The 23,428-nt window shown below is 49.6% G+C and overlaps 1 protein-coding gene across 7 annotated transcripts in view; it reads left to right on the top strand.

Moving 5' to 3' along the window:
- The window catches only part of LOC144099393 (juvenile hormone acid O-methyltransferase-like), a 43,451-nt gene extending 24,942 nt beyond the window's left edge, over positions 1-18,509 (top strand). For 5 of the 7 annotated variants that reach the window (XM_077632647.1, XM_077632644.1, XM_077632648.1 and 2 more), the window contains one exon: positions 18,240-18,509. In XM_077632647.1, coding sequence (XP_077488773.1) covers positions 18,240-18,412 — 173 coding nt within the window. In that variant the 3' untranslated portion in view covers positions 18,413-18,509. The remainder of the gene's footprint in view (positions 1-18,239) is intronic. The other 2 variants (XM_077632650.1, XM_077632649.1) reach the window with 2 other exon arrangements.
- The last annotated feature ends 4,919 nt before the right edge of the window (positions 18,510-23,428 follow it).

Below are 23,428 nucleotides of genomic sequence, written 5' to 3'. Positions count from 1 at the left end.
CGTCGTCCATACCCGCCGCGGTGGCTCAGTGGTTAGGGCGCTCGACTACTGATCCGGAGTTCCCGGGTTCGAACCCGACCGCGGCGGCTGCGTTTTTATGGGGGGAAAACGCTAAGGCGCCCGTGTGCTGTGCGATGTCAGTGCACGTTAAAGATCCCCAGGTGGTCCAAATTACTCCGGAGCCCTCCACTGCGGCACCTCTTTATTCCTTTCTTCTTTCACTCCCTCCTTTATCTCTTCCCATACGGCGCGGTTCAGGTGTCCAAAGATATATGAGACAGATACTGCGCCACTTCCTTTCCCCGAAAACAATTATTATTATTAATTATTATGTCCTGCTCGATCAACTAGGAGGATTCGCTCGGAGAGGTCGCTATTCACTGGCGTCCGCAGCGCCCTCTGGCCCAGGTTGTGTCCCTATAGCGAATGGCAGAGGCGGGCTTCCTGTCATTGACCATGTCATCACTATAGTCGTGACGTACACCGCTTAGAAAAATTGTTCCAAGAAATTGGCTCCGGAATTTAAAAAAAATAATGCCGGTTTAGCTTTGGTTAAACCGAGAAGCCGTAGCTTCAAGATGGTTTAGCCTGGCAATGTCTTATTATGCTATGCTTTGGTCGTTTCTTTGGTCTTTGGTATGTTTTTTTTTCTTTTTTTTTTACTCGACGTCACAGCTTAGCTCGCGAACACCGCATGTCGACTTCGTTCCTAGGTGCGCCGGCGCTCCTCCCATTATGTACTCGGTTAAAGAGGGCGCGACGTCACGCCCTATCACCTAAACGCCGCGTTTCGGCTCCTCGTCGATCCAAGAGTCGATCACGTGACCCAATTTTTATTCACCTTGACGTGACCTTACGACCATGATAATCTTGACTTTCCACTGTCCTTGAAATGACTTTAACCTTTCACCTCGACCTTTGACCTTTACAATGCCTTGACCATTGGTCTGACCACTGAGCATTCACTGGTTGTCCGAACTTGGGCACTGAGGCTTGACCTGTGCTGAGCTTTGAAAGTCATTGAATATGCACGGCGATCTCAGCCGGTTATCTCTGGTAGTCAAGCTACCGCTTCAAAAAATATGATTTTTAGAAAGTAACACCCGCCGTGGAGGCTGCAGCGATGGCGTAGAGGTAGAACATCCGCCTCGCGTGCGAGAGGACCTGGGCTCAAATCCTGGTGCCGCGCAATTCTCCACCGGGTTAAAAAAAAAAATATCCGCGTGTCGATTGAATTGCATAACCAGGCCTGGAGTGCGGCCTGATCTCGGTGACCAGAACCTACAACGCACTCTCTCACCAGAGCAGGATTTGGCCACCCTGGTGTAGTACTTGGCCACAACCTTCTATGATCAAACCAATTAACCCTCGGCCCTCAGTCCCCAGCGGCTACGGAGAAAATGACCACGGCGGCGGTCAGACCTGTGACGCAGCGGAGGGTGCTAAGAATCTCTGGCTCCGGACAGGCCGCCATTAGAATCTGAACCTGGCAACGTTTAACGCTAGAACTTTAGCAAGTGAGGCTAGCCTAGCAGTGCTGTTTGAGGAACTAGCGGGAATTAAATGGGATGTGAAAGGGCTTAGCGAAGTTAGGAGGACAGGTGAGGCGTATACAGTACTAAAGGACGGACACATACTGTGCTATCGCGGGTTAGAGGATAGACGAGAACTAGGTGTGGGATTCCTCATTAATAAGGATATAGCTGGCAACGTAGAGGAGTTCTACAGTATTAACGAGAGGGTAGCAGCTGTAGCAATTAGGCTGAATAGGAGGTACAAGCTGAAAGTGGTGCAGGCCTACGCACCCACATCCAGCCATGATGACCAGACCGTTGAAAGTTTCTATGAGGACGTAGAATCAGCAGTGAATAAAGTAAAATCGCAGTACACAGTACTGATGGGCGACTTCAATGCGAAGGTGGGCAAGAAGCAGGCTGACGACCACGCGGTAGGTGACTATGGGATAGGCTCTAGAAATAGCAGGGGAGAGTTATTAGTCGAATTCGCGGATAGAAATAATTTACGGATCATGAATACCTTCTTCCGCAAACGAGAAAACAGGAAGTGGACCTGCAAGAACCCCAATGGTGAGATTAAAAATGAAATCGACTTCATACTATGCGCTAAACCTGGCATCATTCAGGATGTGGCCGTCCTCGGAAAGGTGCGCTGCAGCGACCACAGAATGGTAAGGTCTAGACTTAGCTTAGAGTTGAAGAGGGAACGGAAGAAGCTAGTGAAGAAGAAGATCATTAGCGAGTTAGCCATAAGAGGGAAAGCACAGGAGTTTAGGATAGCGCTGCAAAACAGATATTCGGCTTTAACTGAGGAAGATGATCTTGATGTTCATTCAATGCACGATAATCTGACATCAATAATTACGGAGTGCGCAGTAGAAGTAGGCGGTAGGACAGTTCGAAAGGATACCGGGAAGCTATCCCAGGTGACGAAAGATCTGATTAAGAAGCGCCAAAACATGAGGGCATCTAACCCTACCGATAGAACAGAACTAACGGAGCTATCAAAGTTAATAAGCGCAAGGTAGCCGACATAAGGAAGTTTAATATGGAGAGAATCGAGCATGCTATAAAGAACGGAGGTAGCCTAAAAACAGTGAAGAGGAAACTAGGAATAAGTAAAAACCAGATGTATGCATTAAGAGACAAGCAGGGCAATGTCATTAGCAATATGGATAAGATAGTTAACGTAGCCGAAGAGTTCTACACAGACCTGTACAGTAGCCAATGTAATCAGAGCGTTAATGAGAAAGACAACAGTGCACAGCAATGCGTCATCCTGCCAGTAACGAAAGATGATGTAAAGAAAGCCTTAGAAGCAATGAAAAGGGGAAAAGCAGCTGTGGAGGATCAGGTATCAGCAGATCTGAAGGATGGAGGGGACATCGTGCTAGAAAAACTAGCCACCCTGTATACGCAATGCCTTATGACCTCGACTGTACCAGAAGCTTGGAAGAATGCAAACATTATCTTAATTCATAAGAAGGGAGACGCCAAGGACTTGAAAAATTACAGGCCGATCAGCTTACTATCCGTTGCCTACAAAGTATTTACTAAGGTAATCGCTAATAGAGTGCAGGCAACGTTAGACTTTAATCAACCAAATGATCAGGCAGGCTTTCGTAAAGGATATTCCACAATAGATCATATTCACACTATCAATCAGGAGATAGAGAAATGCGCAGAATATAACCAACCTTTATATATAGCTTTCATTTATTACGAGAAAGCATTCGACTCAGTGGAAACCTCAGCAGTGATACAGACATTGCGTAATCAGGGGGTAGAAGAGCCTTATGTCAAAATACTGGAAGATATATATAGCAACTGCACAGCTACTATAGTCCTCCATAAAGTCAGCAATAAAATTCTAATAAGGAAGGGCGTCGGGCAAGGAGACACGATTTCGCCAATGCTGTTCACCGCGTGTTTACAGGAGGTATTTCGAGGCCTGAATTGGGAACACTTGGGAATAAGAATAAATGGAGAATACCTAAATAATCTGCGATTTGCTGATGACATTGCCTTGCTGAGTCATTCAGGAGGTGAACTGCAAATCATGATCAACGAGTTAGACAGGCAGAGCAGATCGATGGGTCTAAAAATTAACATGCAGAAAACCAAGGTAATGTTCAACAGCTTAGCAAGGGAACAACAGTTCACGATTGGCAGCGAGAGCCTAGAAATTGTGACAGAATACGTCTACTTAGGGCAGGTAGTGACAGCTGATCCGGATCATGAGAGGGAGATAACTAGAAGGATAAGAATGGGGTGGAGCGCATATGGCAAATCCTCGCAGATCATGAGTGGCAGTTTACCAATTTCCCTCAAGAGGAAAGTGTACAACAGTATAATCTTACCGGTACTCGCCTACGGGGCAGAAACGTGGAGGCTAACGAAAAGAGTTCAGCTTAAGTTAAGGACAACGCAGCGAGCCATGGAAAGAAAAATGGTAGGTGTAACGTTAAGAAATCGGAAGCGGGCAGAGTGGGTGAGGGAACAAACACGGGTTAATGACATCCTAGTCGAAATCAAGAGAAAGAAATGGGCTTGGGCAGGGCATGTAACGCGAAGACAAGATAACCGCTGGTCCTTGAGGGTAACGGAGTGGATTCCAAGAGAAAGTAAGCGTAGCAGGGGGCGGCAGAAGGTTAGGTGGGCGGATGAGATTAAGAAGTTTGCAGGCACAGGGTGGATGCAGCTGGCAAAGGATAGGGTTAATTGGAGAGACATGGGAGAGGCCTTTGCCCTGCAGTGGGTGTAGTAAGGCTGATGATGACGATGATGATGAGGACCCGCCGTGGTGGCTCAGTGGTTAGGGCGCTCAGCTACTGAGGCAGAGTTCCCGGGTTCGAACCCGAGCGCGGCGGCTGCGTTTCGATGGAGGTGAAACGCTAGGGCGCCCGTGGGCTGTGCCATGTCAGTGCACGTTAAAGATCTGCGTGTGGTCGAAATTATTCCAGAGCCCTCCACTACAGCACCTCTTTCTTAAAATCAGTTGCTGGGCGAGTTGGTACTTCATGCTAACATTCACAGCGCAAGACGAACACGGACACGAGGGGAGACACCACAAAGCGCCGACTTCAACAAAAGTTTATTGCTGTGCGAGCGACTATATATGGTGTACAGCGGACATGCGCAGCAACGAAAAGGTACAATCATTCATGAGCATCTGGTAGCGGCGCCACATCGCAAGCGAACACATCATTTTCTGCACACGACAAAAAAAAGGAAAAAACAAAAAGCTAAAAAACCTAAAAAGCAGTACGCGCACAAGAACGTCGAAGCCATAATACTCATTCCGAAATTCGCAAGATATGACGCTCCTTATCACTTAACAGCAACGATGGAGTGCTGACACAGTGATCCCTTTTTTTTGCAATCTCTGCAGCCTCAGCAATCTCCCTGGCTGTTTTGCTTATGTACTTGTGAAGGATGGTGGTTCCTCCCAAAGAAGGACCACGTTCCTTGCACTGTTGGCAATCACGGCAGTGTATGCCGTGATCGGGGCATCTCGTCATCTCGGCATACACTGCCGTGATTGCCAACAGTGCAAGGAACGTGGTCCTTCTTTGGGAGGAACCACCATCCTTCACAAGTACATAAGCAAAACAGCCAGGGAGATTGCTGAGGCTGCAGAGATTGCAAAAAAAAAAGGGATCACTGTGTCAGCACTCCATCATTGCTGTTAAGTGATAAGGAGCGTCATATCTTGCGAATTTCGGAATGAGTATTATGGCTTCGACGTTCTTGTGCGCGTACTGCTTTTTAGGTTTTTTAGCTTTTTGTTTTTTCCTTTTTTTTGTCGTGTGCAGAAAATGATGTGTTCGCTTGCGATGTGGCGCCGCTACCAGATGCTCATGAATGATTGTACCTTTTCGTTGCTGCGCCTGTCCGCTGTACACCATATATAGTCGCTCGCACAGCAATAAACTTTTGTTGAAGTCGGCGCTTTGTGGTGTCTCCCCTCGTGTCCGTGTTCGTCTTGCGCTGTGAATGTTAGCACCTCTTTCTTCATTCCTTCCTTCACTCCCTCCTTTATTCCTTCCCTTACGGCGCGGTTCAGGTGTGCGCCGAAATGTGACACATATACTGCGCCATTTCCATTCCCTAAAAACCAATTGTTATTTTTCAGTTTACAGTAACAGTCTATCGCCGGCTCATTTCTAAGGACTCATACATAGTGGTGATGCTCAAAGGAGTTCGTTGTATACATTGCAACAAAGGCAGGCCTGCCGTTTCACCCAGACTATAGCTGGCAGGCTGAACTTTATAAAGGGGAATAATTTTTCTGACACTTGATAGAGATCTAATAGTGTCTTTAGCTGGCCGAGCGCCGCTCTAAAAAATTGATCTCCCATTCGGGAGGTGATGCTGAGCACTAGTATTGCGTTCGGCTGATTCTTAATGCAGAAGGAATAGGAGGCTATGTTGACGGCGGAAGTTGGTCCTCTGATGCGTCACTTGGTATTTGACGTAATCGGTCATATTGTCACGGGTTGTGGAGACGACGCGGGTCGAAGGCACAATGGGGGACCAGGACCACAGTAGCAGGCGCCAGAGACAGGCCAAGCGGTCGCGGCCGGGCTCACGAGCGAGTTCTGCCGAGCTTCTACCTCGTCACCGGCGATCGGCACGCCGCCGGTTGAAGGTGACGTTAAGTGCAAAATCAAGGAAGAACAATAACACCACACGACATTACTCCCCTCCCGAAAGCGTGAAGAGTTGGGCCACGTGCTCCGAGCGGTCACAGTACGCTTTCAGGCGAGCTACGTGGACAAGTTCGGAGGCGGGCGGGCGGCGTGACGGCCGCGTAACGATCGGCAGCACTTCGTACTAAGTCGCCTATATGGCGGATCACTTCGTACGGGCCAAAGTATCGTTTCAGCAGCTTCTCGCTAAGACCACGGCTTCGAATTAGAGTCCACACCCACACTCGATCGCCAGGATTGAACTGAACATCACGGTGGCCTTGGTTGTATTGTCGAGCATCGACTTGCTGGCGGGCTTGGATGCGAAGGCGGGCCAACTGTCGGGCTTCTTCCGTGAGTTGATCGACAAGTTGAGCATCGGCGTGAGTGTAGACAACTGGCTGGTGGGGCAGCATAGCGTCGAGCATGGTAAGGCTTCCAGGTCATGCGCCAGGCAAAATGGCGAAAATCTGGTGGTTTCTTGTACTGCATTGTTGTACACAAAAGTTACGTTCGGTAACACTTCGTCCCAGGTTCGGTGCTCGATGTCGACATGCATTAAGAGCATGTCAGCCAAGGTCTTGTTAAGGCGCTCGGTCAGCCCGTTTCTTTGCGGGTGGTATGCGGTAGTTTTGCGGTGGGCGGTGTGGCTTAAGCTCAGTATCTGTGAGATAAGTTGGGACATAAATGCGGCACCACGATCAGTGATAAGGACCTCTGGGGCACCGGGTCGAAGAACGACGGACTCGGCGAAAAACACTGCCACATCCCAAGCCGTTGATGACGGCAGAGCGCGTGATTCGGCATACCGTGTGAGGTAGTCCGTCGCCACCACCATCCATCGGTTGCCCGACTGCGACTTTGGAAAAGGTCCGAGTAGGTCCATATCGATCTGCTGGAACAGACTGAGCGGTGGGATGAAATGGTGAAGGAGTCCCGCAGGCTTCACGGGTGGAGTCTTGCGCCGTTGACACTCGCGACAGGTCCTGGTGCAATGGTGGACGGTCTTGTCAAGTTGTGGCCAATAGTACTTGGAACGTATTCGCGCGAGCGTTCGACTGAACCCCAAGTGTCCCGAGGTGGGGGTCATCTTGAGACGCTTCTTAATTTCGTCGCGTAGACCAGTGGGCACAACTAAAAGCCGTGACCTCGGGCTCAGGGCACAGTTCTTCGTATTAAGAACGTTGTCCCGAAGGCATAAATTACGCACTACGCGTACAAAAGGACGAGGAACCACGCCTCCTTGACCCTCCAAATGTGAGATCTCGTCGCGAAGGTCGGGGTCGTGTCGCTTCCGCGCCGCCATATCGTCGGTACATAGAGCTCCTAAAAAGATGTCACAGTCGTCCGTATCATCAGGCGCGGCTTCGACGGGAGCGCAGGAGAGGCAGTCAGCATTAGTGCGTCTGCGACCAGACTTATAGACGATCGTAGCGTCGAATTCTTGCAATCGAAGGGCCCACCGCGCAAGTCGGCCTGCAGGGTCCCTTGACTGGTAAGCCAGCACAGAGAGCGGTGGTCTGTGACCACCTGGAATGGGCGTCTATGCATACAGATAGAGTCTGAACTTAGTGATCGCCCAAATTACTGCGAGGCATTCTTTTTCGGTGGTCGAGTAGTTGGTTTTCGCCTTCGACAAAACACGACTGGCGTATGCGATGACACGTTCGGCGCAGTTCTGGTGCTGGATCAGGACGGCCCCGAGGCCCGTGTTACTAGTGTCAGTGTGTACCTCTGCCGCGGCGTCCTTATCAAAACGGCCTAGGACAGGGGAAGCCTGTAGGCGTCGTTTTAGATGGTCAAATGCAAGCTGCTGTTACTAGACCAATGGAATGGGATGGACTCCTTCGTGAGGCGAGTAATCCGCGCGGCGATATGCGAAAAGTTGGGAACAAAGCGTCTGTAGTAATCGCAGAGGCCCAGGAACCTCCGCACGGCGTTCTTGTCCGGCGGCGTCGGGAAGGAAGCGCAGGACCGAAGCCCTCTTGACTGATGACGTGACCCAGAAATTTCAGCTCGTCACAGGCAAATTGGCACTTCGTAGGCTTGAGGTGAGGCCGATATTTCTGATAGCCTGCAAGACTGCTTTTAGGCGAACAAGATGTTCATGAAACGTGCTGGAAAAAATGACCACATCATTAAGGCAAACAAGGCATGTTTGCCATTTGAGGCCGGTGAGAACGGTGTCCCTATCGCGCTGGAAGGTCGCTGGAGCAGTACCGGGTCCGAAGGGCATTACCTTGAACTCATACAGTCCATCCGGGGTGATGAAAGCCGTCTTTTTTCTGTCACGCTCATCAGCTTCTATCTGCCAATAACCACTTCTAAGGTCGATGGATGAAAAGTAACGGGCATGGCGCAGGCGGTCAAGCGCGTCATCGATGCGCGGAAGTGGGTATACGTCCTTCTTCATGACTCTGTTCAGGCTCCGGTAGTCAACACAAAAGCGAAGGGTGCCGTATTTTTTCTTCACCAGCACCGCCGGAGCAGCCCAAGGGCTGTAAGAAGGTTGGATAATGTCATCGGCCGACATTTCGCGCACTTAATGTTGTATCGTTTCACGTTCTTTTAACGAAAGGCGATAAAGTTACTGACGAACAGGATGGACAGCGTCGTCGGTAATTGTTCTGTGCTTTGCTATTGGAGTCTGGCGAACCCCGGCTGACGTAGAAAACCAGTCGTGGATCTCACCCAGCAGAGCGAGGAGCTCGTCTCTCTCCTAAGCAAAGAGTTGTGGGGCAATGCTGACAACTAAAGGAGGCACCGAAGGCTGGGGAGGGGGCGGACAAGAAGGAGCCGCAGAGAGGGTCTCAGCATCGACAGGAGCGCTGAGGCGCTCGATGAGGCCGATTACTGTGCCTTTGGTGAGGTGCTGCGGAGCGCCGCAAAAATTGGTGACGAGGACTTGGACTGTGCCACGTGCAGACAGGAAGAAGAATGGCGGGAAGAGATGAGCGGTGGGGCGTGGGGCAAAACCGCGCCCGCCGAAACGACGAGGCTGATTTGAGCAACAGATATCTCAGGCGTTGTTGCGACTAAAGGGAGGATGAAAACGGATATCAGCAACCTAACGCAATGAACGTTGGTAAGAATCGTTGGAGTAGATGGAATATTCGCGATGTCATTCACTGGTGGACATTAATGCGGTGGCAGCATTCCCGAATACATTCCTCAAAAACTTTGACTAACCGTTCGTCGTGCAGCATTCCGATTGACGTCATAGCATTTCTCTTTGCAAATGGCTAGCATGTTTTAGTCAAGCTGGTGGCTCACTTGCGACTGGGGTTCGGACCAATGACATATGCACCTTCAGTTGCATGCTTTAAGGCGCTGTTTACGTGTCCGCCGACATGTCGAGATGTGAGAGCTACTGTGCCTTTTCCTTTCCTCAAAAACCTTTCCTTTCTTCTAACATGTTTTCGCATTTCTCCACGTAAGCAGACGTAAACACCCTCAGAATTTTTTCTGGGCGTCGGCCTCCATCGAGGAGCGCTACCACACACTCCGAAAAAAAAATTAGCTGCGGTTCAACTACTGCTGAACCTAGGTAAAGAGCGAAAGTTGTGGTGTATTGGGTAAGTAGACGCGGCTTGGCATCTAATGTTGAATGCGTTCCGCACGCTGAATATGCAACGCGCTCACCCTCCAGGTGACGATTAAATTAATTGTTGATCGTGATAGGTTGGTGAGCCTGCAACCGTTCCTAGAAACAAGCTTTCTCCAACGATTCCACGTAGGCATCGGACTGAACCGCTCCGACGTCAAAAATATGCCACACAAAGCCACACCTCAGGAGCTATTATTTCTGCCGTTTTTCAACATTGCTATGCTCAGGCTATCGCGTGCACTACAAGCACTTCCAAATGTAGGCTTTACCATATACGCGGATGATATAACTCTAAGGGCCACAAAGGGTCCCTGGGCCAAAAAGAAACCACCCTGCAATTAGAAACCCGGATCGCCGAGGACTTCGCCTCGCAAAGCGGCCTCTACTGCGCCCCGGAGAAATCGGAGGTCATACGAGTACATGGCCCGAGATACGTCTCTCCTAGTCCTTCAACCTCACTATCGAGGGTCAAGCCATCATGGAAGTCAGGGATGTTAACCTGATCCGCATTCTTGGTCTTTGGATGCAGAGCAACCTCCATGTTACGCACGCCATCAGACTCTCAAAACCACCGTAAACCAAATACCTCTCATGATCAGCCGCATTACCAAGCATCGCCAAGGATTGCCAAAAGAAGACACTCTTCGGCTTTGCTAGCACTGGTACTTAGCCGACTCACATACGAACTACCGTTTCACACGCTAACAAAGGGAGAGGAGCAGCAAGTTGACACCATCATAAGGAGGGTATATAAGACGGCCCTTAACCTTCCTAAAGACACCTCGACGGAGCGTCTGACCACATTAGGAACTTCAACGCCTTTGCGGAACTAACACAAGCCATCCGTACATCTCAAACGCTAAGACTTCAGACCACCCAATCTGGCCGAACTATCCTAGGCCGTGTAGGCAGAGTTGCGGACATCGCTCTCTAGATGCTCAATCCTCTCTAAAAAAACAGCACAGGAAATACATCAGCAAGGCCCTGATACCGAAACATACGCTTCAAGACGCTCACACAGGCAGACGACGAGCGCGAGTATCCTACCTACGCCGACGCCTAGCCAATTCCGCGAACGTGGTTTATGTTGACGCCGCAGCAAACCTCGACGATGACAAGTACGCAGTGGCGGCAGTGGGCCACCGCTTCTCCCTTTATTCACTGCTTCTGTAAGAGCCGGAACGCCAGCAGCCGCGGAGACCACCGCCGTGGCTATAGTATTCTAGTTCACTGTAGCCGTGGTCATTGTCTGTTGTCGTTGTTGCCAGGAAGAAAGAAAAGGAAAGTGCACAGGCCTGCTCACCGGCTCAAGACGAGCCACAATCGCTACCACGTGCAGATAGTAGGAGGGTTGAAAGATGGGATAGAAAGACAGGATGGTAAAGATGCGCTAAAGACAAGGCCGATCCCGGAGGCAGTGCAATGCCGGGCCAACCGGTGGCGGGAGTGAAGCATCCTTCAAACTTTCCGCCACATTTCCAAAAATAATTCCAATTGGACCCGTAACAGATACTCTACGGGGACCGGACATTCGCGCCTTCGTTGTCATTAGGCCATTGTCATTAGCCGTTACGAGTTCCAAGGCCAAAGCGCTCATATGATCACAGACCCGGGACACGCGTGTCGAAACTTCCTGAGAGGCTGAGTTCCCGAGCACTTCAGTCGGCTCATGGGCACTACACCCCTCACCAGGCACCACCAAATCACTTGGACCCCAGGCCACGAGGGACTGGGTGAAATGAGAGGCCACATGCTCAAGGCATCATCATCCGAGCGGGACCACAAACTGTGCCCGCTTTTACTCCTCTACCTTCTAGTTATAGCGAACGCCTCGATTGTCAGCGTCTTCAAAGGAGACACTTCCCTCCACTTCATAAGAAATTAGACACCCCAGATGCCGTCTCATGGTGGAAGATACCGAAGAACCAATTTCCAATCCTCCATGACTACATCTCATACACCCAACATAATACTCCGACACCTGCCCCTGGTGCCAGGCCCGCCCTACACTCTTTTCCATTTCGTGGGGATGTGGGGCCAAACCAAACATTCTACAAAAAGAAAACACGTCTTTTGAGCGGTGGGAGGCGCTGCTGACCAGCGATAACTTGGAGGACCAACGGGCCCTCATACAGCGGGCCCACAGGGCAGCTCAAGCCTGTGGAGCCCTGGAATGAGGGCCCCACCCAACTCCGCCCAACTAAGCCCGCCCAACTCCCCTTAACTTTAATCAACTTTTTCCTCCTCCTCCTCCTCTCCAACGTTCAATTTGGCTTCCGTCCAACCATCTCGGCGCAATACGTACTTCCCGCCCTCAAAGAGTTTCTCTTTACACTAAGCGCCATACAGCGGCTACGCAAGCCATACTGGCCCTGGATATTCATAAGGCTTTCGACACAATAAGCCATGACCATGTCCTGACGACATTAGCCATCACGGGCTGCGGCACCCGCATATGGCAATATCGTCACCGAAACCCGGCAGAAAGGGTAGAAGGACACACCAGGACTAGCAAAGCAGGCACACTCAGCGAACCAACGCACGAGCCGGGGAAGGCAACGAAGACCAGCGGGTGCTGTCGCACCGCATGGCGGCGCCACAAAATAGCTAACAGTGTGGCAATATGTTCGGACCGTCCTGCAGGGACGAACGGAAGAACTCCGCCTTGGGGATGTCGCCTCCCAGCATTTCCCCCTGCCTAACCGTAGAACCCCACAAGGGGTGGTCCTATCACCTTTATTTTTGAACACTGCACTAGCGCCACTGGCAAAGGCCCTTGCTGCTACCCCAGGGGCTCCACACAGCCATATACGCAGATGATATAACCATCTGGACAACGGGAGGATCCATTGCAACAGCCCAGGATATGCTGCAATCTGTCATACATCACCACCACAAATTTAGCACACACAGGCCTCCGTTGCTCTCCAAGTAAAACATGACTATTGCAGTTGAAACCCCTCCCCAGTGACCTCCCCACCCCCGCATTGAAATGCGCATATACGGAAATCAAGTGCCATTTTGTCTCAGTTGAAGATTCTCGGCCTTTTCATTGACAGCACGCTCGATGCAACCGCCACCCTTCATCTCTTGCAAAGACAGACCAAACAGGTCACTGCACTAATCAAGCGGGTGGCAGCACGCAGTCATGGGCGGAGTGAGCGCGAGACCCTCAATATGACAAATGCATTAATCATTAGCCGCATTACATACCACCTCACATACCACATACTCACTCAACGCTAAACACAACAGGCAGATATCCTAATGCGCACGGCTGTCACCTCCGCCCTACGCCTTCTTTCCACGGTTGGCACGAAACGTCTCCTGGCCACTAGTACCCGCAATACTATGATCTAATTAATAGAAGCTCAACGCATCAAACAATTAATTAGTCCGCCTGAGTAGCACGGAAACAGGACAACGCCTACTGCGACAGTTTCGTCTCAGTCTACCCAATCCCACCCCAACAATTCCTACACCTTATATGATTTCTCTGCGCACGCAGGATCCCATATATCAGAAGCCCCTACCGCGCAATATGAGCGCTAGCCTCCATCAGGGTAGGCGACAGGCTCGAGCAAAATTTTACACCAAAGCATACAGCAACCGCTCCGATATCCTATATGTCGACGCAGCAAAAAATACTGAAGTAGTATTTTTCACGGCAGTCGCAGCCTATGAAGATGGCACAGGGGGGGGGCCGCCGCCACTATCCGAACTAATTCGCCTGCAGAGGCGGAAGAGGCCGCCATCGCACTTGCGCTGGCCCACTCCACCATTGACAAAAACATAACCGAAATTGGCACAGATTCCCAGGCCATATGCCGCCACTACCTAAAGGGCGTGGCGACGCCGGCCCACACCGTATTGTTGCCACAGCCACCTCTCTCGACCGAACGGTTACTCTGTCGTGGATCCCTGGGCATGCCTCGATCCCCGGTAATGAGCGCGTTAATGCGCTCGCCCGAGAACTCTACTCCCGGACCCCGGACGATCTTGAGCCCCTATCGGTCCTTTATACATGTCATCAAATCACCACATTCTGCAAACTCAGCCGCATGACATTACCACCACACCACACTACCTCGTCGCCCTTATCCAGTGCCACATGGCGACAATTACAGAGGGGCTGCTTTATTTCACCCTACTGCCTCTCATCCTTTCACCCTACCTTTCCTCCTCATTGTTACACCTCTGTGCGTGCACAGATCCCCACTTTTCCACTACCTTTGGGAATGTTCTTCCCCTCAGGCAGTACCCCCATCCCCAATCCCACTCAATCTTCCTGGGAGGCTGCTTTATGGACCGCTCAGCCCGCCGGCCAGATATGGCTGGTGGCAGATATGGCAGATATCGGACTTTATGTGGAGCACAACCCCGTGGATGCCTGGACCAGTCGGGAACCACCCTGGCAGATTTTTTGTAGCGCAAATTTCACTATGCCAGCTTTTCTAGCTGTCAGCGGGGCAGCAAGTTTGACCTTGAATGTAGCTAGAGGTCGAACAAGGAAATGAACCGACACCCGGATCGCGCCCGCAAGGGAAGAAAAATGAAATGAAAATTGGTTTTAAGGAAAGGAAAGTACGCCTGTCTCACATATCTCGGTGGACACCCGAACCGCGCCGTAAGGAAAGGAAAGTGAATAATAATAATAATTAGATTTTGGGGAAAGGAAATGGCGCAGTATCTGTCTCATATATCGTTGGACACCTGAACCGCGCCGTAAGGGGAGGGATAATAGAGGAGTGAAAGTAGAAAGGAAGAATTAGGTGCCGTAGTGGAGGGCTCCGGAATAATTTCGACCACCTGGGGATCTAACGTGCACGGACATCGCACAGCACACGGGCGCCTTAGCGTTTTTCCTGCGTAAAAACGCAGCCGCCGCGGTTGGGTTCGAACCCGGGAACTCCGGATCAGTTCCCGGGTTCGAACCTGACCGCGGCGGCCTTTTTATGGAGGAAAGTGAAAGTTGGTTTTAAGGGTAGGAAATGATGCCTGCCTCACATGTCTCAGTGGACACCCGAACGCGCCGTAAGCGATGGAAAATGAAAGTTGGTTTTAGGAACAGGAAATGACGCCTGTCTAATATTGCGCCATTTCCTTTCCCCCCCAAAAAAAATTATTCTTCAATTTGGCTTTCTGAAATTATCTGCCGGGTTTCCGCGTCGTTTGGAACCGAATTTTGTTCCATATCTCCGCATACAACGAACAATATAGTACATTTGTAAATATCACCAAAGCTATACTAAATATATACTCTCTTGGGCGAGCGCCTTAGTTTCGTTTCGAAGAAAGCAAGATGTTAAACAAATAAAAAAATGCCTACTATTGTGTATTTGTCAGTATGGCACACACCGCCAGTCGCTCGACCACAAACGTAGCCAGGGAGATGCCGCTTTTCGCTTTCGAGCAGCGTTGACCAGAGCTAAACCACCAGCAATTTTTATCTGTGTAATAAAAGTTTCCATCCATCCACCCAATGACCGCTGCGGCTTAATGCTGCAGTGGCGCGTGTCTGGCTCAAAGTTGTCAGCGCTAATCCATGCAGCCCACATCTCTCTCTCTCTCTCTCTTCATACGTCCACGTACCTTAAAGCGCGATTGAGGCGGCCACTGTCCCAGGGAGCCAGTTATGCGTCATCTTTTCCTCGAAATCATCGGAGTCTAGGGCGTTGCCAACGCTAACGCCAGTAACACAAAGAACGCCGACAGTCTATAGCTTGAAAATTGGTTGTTGGGGAAATGAAATGGCTACTGATCCGGAAATCCCGAGTTCTAACCCGGCTGCGGCAGCTGCGTTTCGGTGGAGGTGGTGGTGGTGGTGGTGGTAAGGCGCCAGTGTGCTTTGCGATGCCTGTGCACGTTAAAGATCCCCAGGTAGTCGAAATTTTTCCGGAGTCATCCACTACGGCACGACTTTCTTCTCTTCTTCTTTCACTGCCTCCTTTATCCATTTTCTTACGCCGTGGTTCAGGTGTCCGCCGATATGTGAGACAGATACTCCGCTATTTCCTTTCCCTAACAACTCATTTTCAATTCAAATGAAATGGTGCAGTATCTGTCACACAACACGGCAGACACCTGAACCGCGCCTAAAGGAGGGACTGAGAGAAGAAAGGAAGAAAGAGGTGCCGTAGTGGAGAGCTCCGGAATAATTTCGACAACCTGGGCATCTTTAACGTGCACTGATATCGCACAGCACACGGGCGCCTTTGAGTTTCGCCTCCATCGAAACGCTGCTTCAGTGCCGCGTTTCTGCTACACCATTGTAAATGCCAACGCATTCAGCGCACATCTGTTCCTACCGCCACGTAGCTTAAAGCGCGACTGAGGCGTTCACCATCCCAAGGGGCAAGTTATGCACTTTTCCTTGGGTTTTGAAGAAAATTGAAAATTTGGTTTTAAAATTGGTTTTGAAGAAAGGAAATGGCGCAGTAATTGTCTCATATATATCGGTGCACGCGCGAACCAGTTTTGAGTAAAGGAAATGGCGCAGTAACTGTCTCCCATAGAGCGGTGGAAACAAGAATCGCGCCGTAAGGGGTTTGACCTCTGGCTCACTTGAAGGTGAAATCCTCGAGCACTTTGAAATTGTTGTGAGGTAGCGTAGTGAAGCTTTTGATTGAAAACAAGGCCTTCGTTAGGGTTCTTCCCAAATCTGAGCATAAAAGCAGCGCAGCGGCAATCGGTGATGCACCACGAGGTCGCCCGCTTGAGGGTGGCTAAGTCACTGCTTGACAGCCTGTTGGTGTAGTTTTGATGTTCTTATACTCTCAAGCCAACGAACTTTATCAGTCATTGCCGGTGGCTCGGAACCTTTATATTAGATGCGCCCCCACTGTCATCTACGTGGTATCGTTGGTTACTGCCTCACTGGCGTCTACGAAAGAGGGCACGAGGCATCTTATGCGGTATATTTGCGCCTGCACTTTGGATGACAGATTTTTATGGCTCCATCTTTGTTGTATTCAAATGCACTGCAGAGGGTCATTAGTTCACAGAGTACAAAACATCTGATTGTGTAAGCAGTCTCAAAGTGCCAGTGTCAACTGGACAAATTTGTGGACAGGTTGCACAGATGTCCATGCTGAGTGCGCTGACCACGCACGAAAGCGTTGCTGAAATGGCGATGAATCGCCTTTTTGTCAGCGAGTGCTTCGACGATGGATTCTGCATATGGTTTTACGAAACGGCTGTTGCGGAAGCCATAACCTACGCCCCACTTTGCCCCCCATAGGTGTCAGCCAAAAGACTTTCATATTTTGTTTCCGTCACGTGGATGCTCTGGGAGCGCCTTACATATTCGTCGAATCGGGACTTCTGCCTGGGTTAGTTGGCGCATAGCTCATTGACTGAAAACATTGCGCGAAAGAACACAGAAGAAAGTTCTGTCTTCTGTATTCCCTCTTCTCTACGTTGTTCCGCGCGATGATTTCCGTCAATTAACCACATATTCGGCTTAGCGGTGTTTACTCCTACTGAGATTCTGATTTAACTCTCGGGTCTGCGCGCTCAGTTTCAAATGTTCGAAGTGACCAGTCAAAAGCACCACAAAATTTACGAGAGTATGGAAAAAAGTGTTAGATCATGACTGGTAGGATACAACTATCCTTCAAGAGAAAAGGATACACCAGCTGGTATCCTACCGATGCTCACCTGTGGGGCAGAAACGTGGAGGTTAACGATATATGTGGTTCAATTTAAATTGAGGACAACGCAGCGAGCTATGGAAATAAAAATGATAGGTGTAACGTTATGAGACCGCAAGCGGGCGGAGTGGGTGAGAGAACAAAAGCGGATCAATGACATCCTAGTTGAATTCAAGAGGAAGAAGTGGGCTTGGGTAGGGCATGCAATGCGAAGGCGAGATAACAGCTCGTCGTTAAGGGTAATGAATGAGATTACTAGAGAAGGTAAGCCTAGCAGGGGGTGCTACAATGTTAGGTGGGCGTATGAGATTAAGAATAATGCGGGAATACGGTGGCCGCAGCTGGCAAAGGAGAGTTTGATTGGAGAGACATGGGAGAGGCGTCTGCCTATCAGTGGGCGCAGTCAGGCCGATGATGATGATGATGATGGAAATAAGTGCACCAATGGATAAATAAGATCGACTTCAGGTATAAATATTATGCATGTTTTTCTTTATTTCTTTCATTGTCTCAAATGAAACTCGTCTATTCGCATTTCATGTAGTGAAAGGTGCAAACCTCTATACCATCAACGATATTTTCCAAAGCAGTCGCAAGAAACTGTGGTTGGTTTGGCAAAAACCTCACCATAGCCGGCAAAATAGTCCATAAGAGGCCTTGCTCTGTTTTTGCTTTATTTTCAGTGTAGGGTATGAACGGATGTGAAATCACATAGGCAATTAATAGTTTGTAAAGCTCTCAACTCGACTGACAGCCTTCACTTTGTTTGCAGACAGCCTTCTTCATAACAACCCAGTTTCCCCACTCCTGAAGACGGAGGAGGAAAAAGAGGAGCTTGCAGAGTTCACGAGAGACATAGCTGCCAAACTGTCGATTGATCAGGATGATCACACTAGCCCCAATCGAGTGTTGATTTTCATCCATGCCTCCAAACCTCTGCACTAATTTACGCTGTGAAGCTACATTGTCAAATAAAAGCTGGTGGTGGTGTTGCAGAGTAATGTGTGTTTCTTGAATAAAAGGTGGTCCGTTTTTTTCTCTGGCTGGATCTGGTTTTCCTGTAGTCTTATTTCACTGCTTCATACAACTCAAGTTGTCACACCTTACTGAGGTCATATTCTTCTACAGAATTATCGGAAGGCCGTCTATCAACCTTTCAGTTCCCGCAGGTGCGCGGAAAGCGACCTTAAAATAACCCATCATTCAAATAGGCCTAACACTGTTGTGCGCAAAGCTGTTTTGAAAGGAACTCGCTGTGTTCCGAACTTTATTGCATAGCTACCATTGCGTCCCCGATCCTATTCTTGACACCACGCATCTGTAAGCAGATTTAGCGTCTCCTCTGTAGAGATAACGGCGAGCAATTTTCTACAAAAATCTTTGCCAAATACCCTTGGAAGGTTCTTAAGCAAGAGCTACCCAGCGGTATTCAATACTAGAACCACTCCGCGTCTTCTCTATATATGCAGCTTTAAGCACAAAATGCTTTTATCTCCCTTTGTTGGAACGCCGCGGGTGACCTTGGTGGCAGATCGAAGCGAGAACGTGGCGCGAACCGGAGGCCAACCGTAGAGAGAACACGAAAGCGAGCCTAAACGAACCTTTGCGAACCTTTCCGTCTACCTCCCGGTGCGTAGGTGTTGCGCTGCCGCCAGTGCAGCGCATGTGTCAACAACAGGGTCTTCGTAGTTCTCCCAGCGCTCGGCGCGAAGAAGCCTACGTACTGTATTGCAGCCCGAGCGACGCACGCGCAGTCCTCGTGACGTGTGAGCGCACCGTGAGTGCCGAGTGTGTTGCGCAATCCGCACGCCTACGGTCTCGCGCGGAGCCATGGCGCCATTGTTCGGTGCGGCCCGGACCCCATTGCGTTGTAAACATTGCGGGCATTGCACTCCTCCACCCGAGCGACGCTGTTGTCGAAGGTTGTGTTGGGCAAAGACGAGACCTTGCTTTTCAGCGAGGTTCAGTCTCTAGAATCTGCTATGCCTGTACAGCAAAGAATTTCGTGCTTACGTCTACTCTAGGCCGCTAGAGAGAGTTTCTTTACATGAAATGTTACATCTGAACTTAGGCACTGTCCATGGAACAAATCCGGTGGCCATCCTTAATAAACCTGATCGTCCCTGAGCTTGAGTAAAACTCTTATTCTTGAATTCTCGTATTCCGCTTTCATTTCATTTCTCCATTCTGTCTGCTATCCTTTATTTCCGCTGCCCCATCTCAGGTGCTTCAGTATCGATGGCAGATGCCGGGGCTAGCAAAAATCTTTTCCTTCCTTTTTACTATTATTTTAATAAAAAACCAATACCACCAACACCTGCAAACACCGGCCGTCTTCCGCGGCAGATTAACCAAGAAACACTAAATCGTAGTGCTGGTGAAAATTGGTGAACGCAATACAGGACTATTAAACGCTTTTGAGCTTTGTGCCCACCTTTGGATGAATAATAGGATAGTAATATATGCGTTACCTACGTAGTGATATACACCAAAAAAAGGGCGATAATCATCTCTTGATTGCTTCTCTCGTTTCCCGATGGATCTACGATGTCCGGTGTCTGGTGTGACCACAGTAACGAAAATGCACAAATCATATCAAAGTAGAATGAAGGCGCCACGCCCCCGTTGATGATGGGCGATAAAGGGAAAATGGGCGAGAGTGATGAATAGTGCCGAGAGCAGAGGGGAAGAAAAGCCAGTTGGGAGCGAACAGAGGAAACAATCTGTACGCGCTCCATCTCAACGACTGCTGTATTTCCCGCTGCGCTCATATATTCGGTGCGCACTTGGCCTCAAGAAGACCGCTCACAAATAGTTCACTTGTGCTCAATAATGCCCACCCGATTATATTCTTTATAAATCCTGCATAAGCTGAATGCGCAGGACATCTTCCGGAGGTGCCAAAGAGCGGAATTCCTTGTCCTTGTTCTTTGCAAAATGTCCAAGTGTGACCCCAGCCAGATGGTATTGTCGTAGTGCAGTTGGTGTCTGGTTTTGATTTTAAGTGACTGCCCGAAAGGCACTAGCCCTCAGTTTTGGACGGCAGAATCGAATGATGGCTGTTCTCTCGAGCATGTACGGCAGCAGCTGTGGCGGTGAGAAAAGGGAAACTCTGTTGAGTGTGTGGGAACTGCACTGAATTTTTACAAGGGCATCAGATTAGGGAGGCTGAAGCCTCAACGGTGACAGTAACAGGTGCATGTGTGCCGGTCGCTTTACAGAACTTTGCTCAGTGTGTTTTACCGAGGAATTGCATAACTTCTTGATTAACCTCCCTTGACCAAGCAAAAATAATGCAACCTGATGTGGTATTAGGCCGATGGTAAGACTGGCTGCTCACCACATACTAACGAAAGGGTCGGCGCTTAGTAGCACACGATGCTGGTAGCGATGCATTAGGCGTTTCATAGTCTGTTTTTACTCAGAAACTAGCGCTATTCCTCTTTTCCGGCTGGCTTAATCCTCAAACGCTATTGATGTGCAGTGTGTGCATTTACTTTTCGCAAGTTATGGTTCCGAACATTGCTGGCCTTGGGTGTATACCGTCGTCACAATGGCGCCACTCTGCTCGGCGTGGAAGGTCAGTCGAGCCCAGTGCAGGGACAAAAAAAAGTGCCGCCAGCGGGGTTAGTCGCGGGGAAGGCAGTTTCACAGATGTGAGAGGACAGTATCGTGCATAAACTGTGTTCGGGAAACGGCGGCTCAGCAATATGCGCCAGCAACACGTCATGTAAGGCCGGGGGGGGGGGGGGGGGGAGAGAGAACTTGACGGCGCATTCTCGCCTTGCAGCGTTAATAACCTGCAAGGCAAGAACGCCACCCCGATGGAAGCACGGATCTCACCAGGACCTCGAAGCTCACGCCCACGAAGAGCAGCAACGGCTTGTGGCCGTGGACCTGGAGATTAGGCAAAGGAGATGAATGGAGAGGTGGTGTATAACTGTTATCCGCTAAAAGGTGGTGAGAGTTGGTGGCGTACTGACCACTGTGACAACTGATTGCAAAGGTTTCTTAAGGTCACTGCTGAAGTCCTTTAACTCGCAATTAATAGATTGCGACACAGTACTTTGCGATCCTGGACAGGTGTACTTGTCGCGTTCAACAAAAGTTGTTATCGACAGGATGCACAGCCGTGTGGCGAAAGACTTTGTCATCAGAAACGTGATTGTTATGCAACACTATACTAAACACTAATGACCACATTTGTCCTCCAACAACTCTGTTATAACTTATAAAGCACTCATCATACCTGCCGATGAGGACATGCCCAACAATTGTGGAGAAAAGCCTTTTTGAGCGGGAAGGAGTTTATGAACGCAATTTTTTCATATATTGTAACATTTCTTTTTAACAACCAATATGTCCGCAGATCTGCAGTCGGAAAAGCTGCCTTTTTTCGCTCTTAACGTTGTTGCTGTCCACCATTTGTTTTCTATGGCAGTCTCAAGTGCTCTATGAGAGCGATGGAAACACTGAAAAAGAAAGATTTTGCTACATATCGGAAGGCTGGGCCATTATCTTCAATATTTCTTTATCAGTCTCTTAGAAATTTGCAGCATTCAAATTTTTTCTCCAAGACTGTTCGACAATGATAAAAGAAGACTTGTCTTTGTCTCTGGCTGAAGCCCATTTTCCCGGCACATTTCTACCGCGGTATCAACTACACTCCCTGACTCACACCAATGCGAATTTTATTGGGTGGTACGTGGAATTGGCCTCGCTCGCCGCAGGGGTGGAAAGGCCTTCAGCGAGGCCCTGCGGTGGTACGAGGCGGGCACGGACAAGTGGCGGCATTTCTTCGATTTTGCAACACGCCTGCGCACCCGCGTATCTTTACTTGGCCGACGCTTCGGGCGTGGTTTAGGACGCGGCGCTAGCAGCCATTCCAGGAGGCACGTCGCAGATGCCAGCAGCAAACCCAGGAACCACATCCAGAAAGACGCTTTGCAGTTCGAAAGAGTCAGAGTAAGCGTAGGCTCTGGTGCAGGCACCAGGTCGGCGTGGAAGTATTTCTTCCTCAAGTAGTCGATCAAGCCATGGTACCACAGCTGCAGGATCCTGTAATAACGGAACAAGCGGGCACTCAACGTTCTAGGGTGAACATAGCAGTAGCTGTGCAGCTGCGTAGTGTCTGTGTCGCCGCGACCTGCGGCTAATGCAATGTGCAGACCTGGCAATGGCCGCAAAAACAAGTGGGCAAATGTAAATATACCGGCAGTTTACTTACGCTCATTACATCACATGCCACATACATAAAGGACGACCGGGTCTTGGCCACCTCAGTGAACAAGGAACTCGTGCGGGTTACAAAACGGCAATTAGAACCTCGACATGGCCAGTGACCTCCAACGTCATCAGTATCATGCCTGACCAGGCGTAGTCTTGTCAAACCCTGGACTATGCTATATGTAAGAACATGTGACTTGATGAGGAGAAACCGTACTACCTTTCGCCTCGCCAATTTCACAGCTCTACCAGTGTGGGAATACACGTTGATGCGCTACTGGAACGCACGAAAACATGCTGCCCTTAACCCCCTAGCGGATACATTTTTTTTCGAAAATGCTCCATAAATGGGTATTTAGTACGCCTGCAATCTTGTTGGCCAATAAAAGAAATGTTTTGTACGAGCCCTACTCGCTTCAAAGCGGAGTAGTGCTAGGAGAGACACAAGTTGGACTCATCAGGGGCCAAAAATGACAGTCGGCTTATGACAAGCCTGCATCGCCCAAGTCCGCTAAGAAGTTAACAGAAGTGTGTCAAGCAATGACCAAGATTAAATGGCACATTACAAAAATTCTTTCCCGAATCGACGCCATTTTTTTAAATTTCTTGCCTTCCTTCATTGGCTAAAGTGACGCCACGCCCTTGGCTTCAGCCAGTAACCAAGAGCGAATGTAGTTAGTGGCGTCAATTCACAGAATGAGGAAGGGCGGGCAATTCGAAAGTGGCATGAAATTG

The sequence above is a fragment of the Amblyomma americanum genome, chromosome 7 (assembly GCF_052857255.1).
Source record: "Amblyomma americanum isolate KBUSLIRL-KWMA chromosome 7, ASM5285725v1, whole genome shotgun sequence".
In the NCBI taxonomy this organism is placed as follows: domain Eukaryota; kingdom Metazoa; phylum Arthropoda; class Arachnida; order Ixodida; family Ixodidae; genus Amblyomma; species Amblyomma americanum.
Note: the sequence above shows the minus strand (reverse complement) of the source record. Positions and strands in the feature narration are given on the sequence as shown.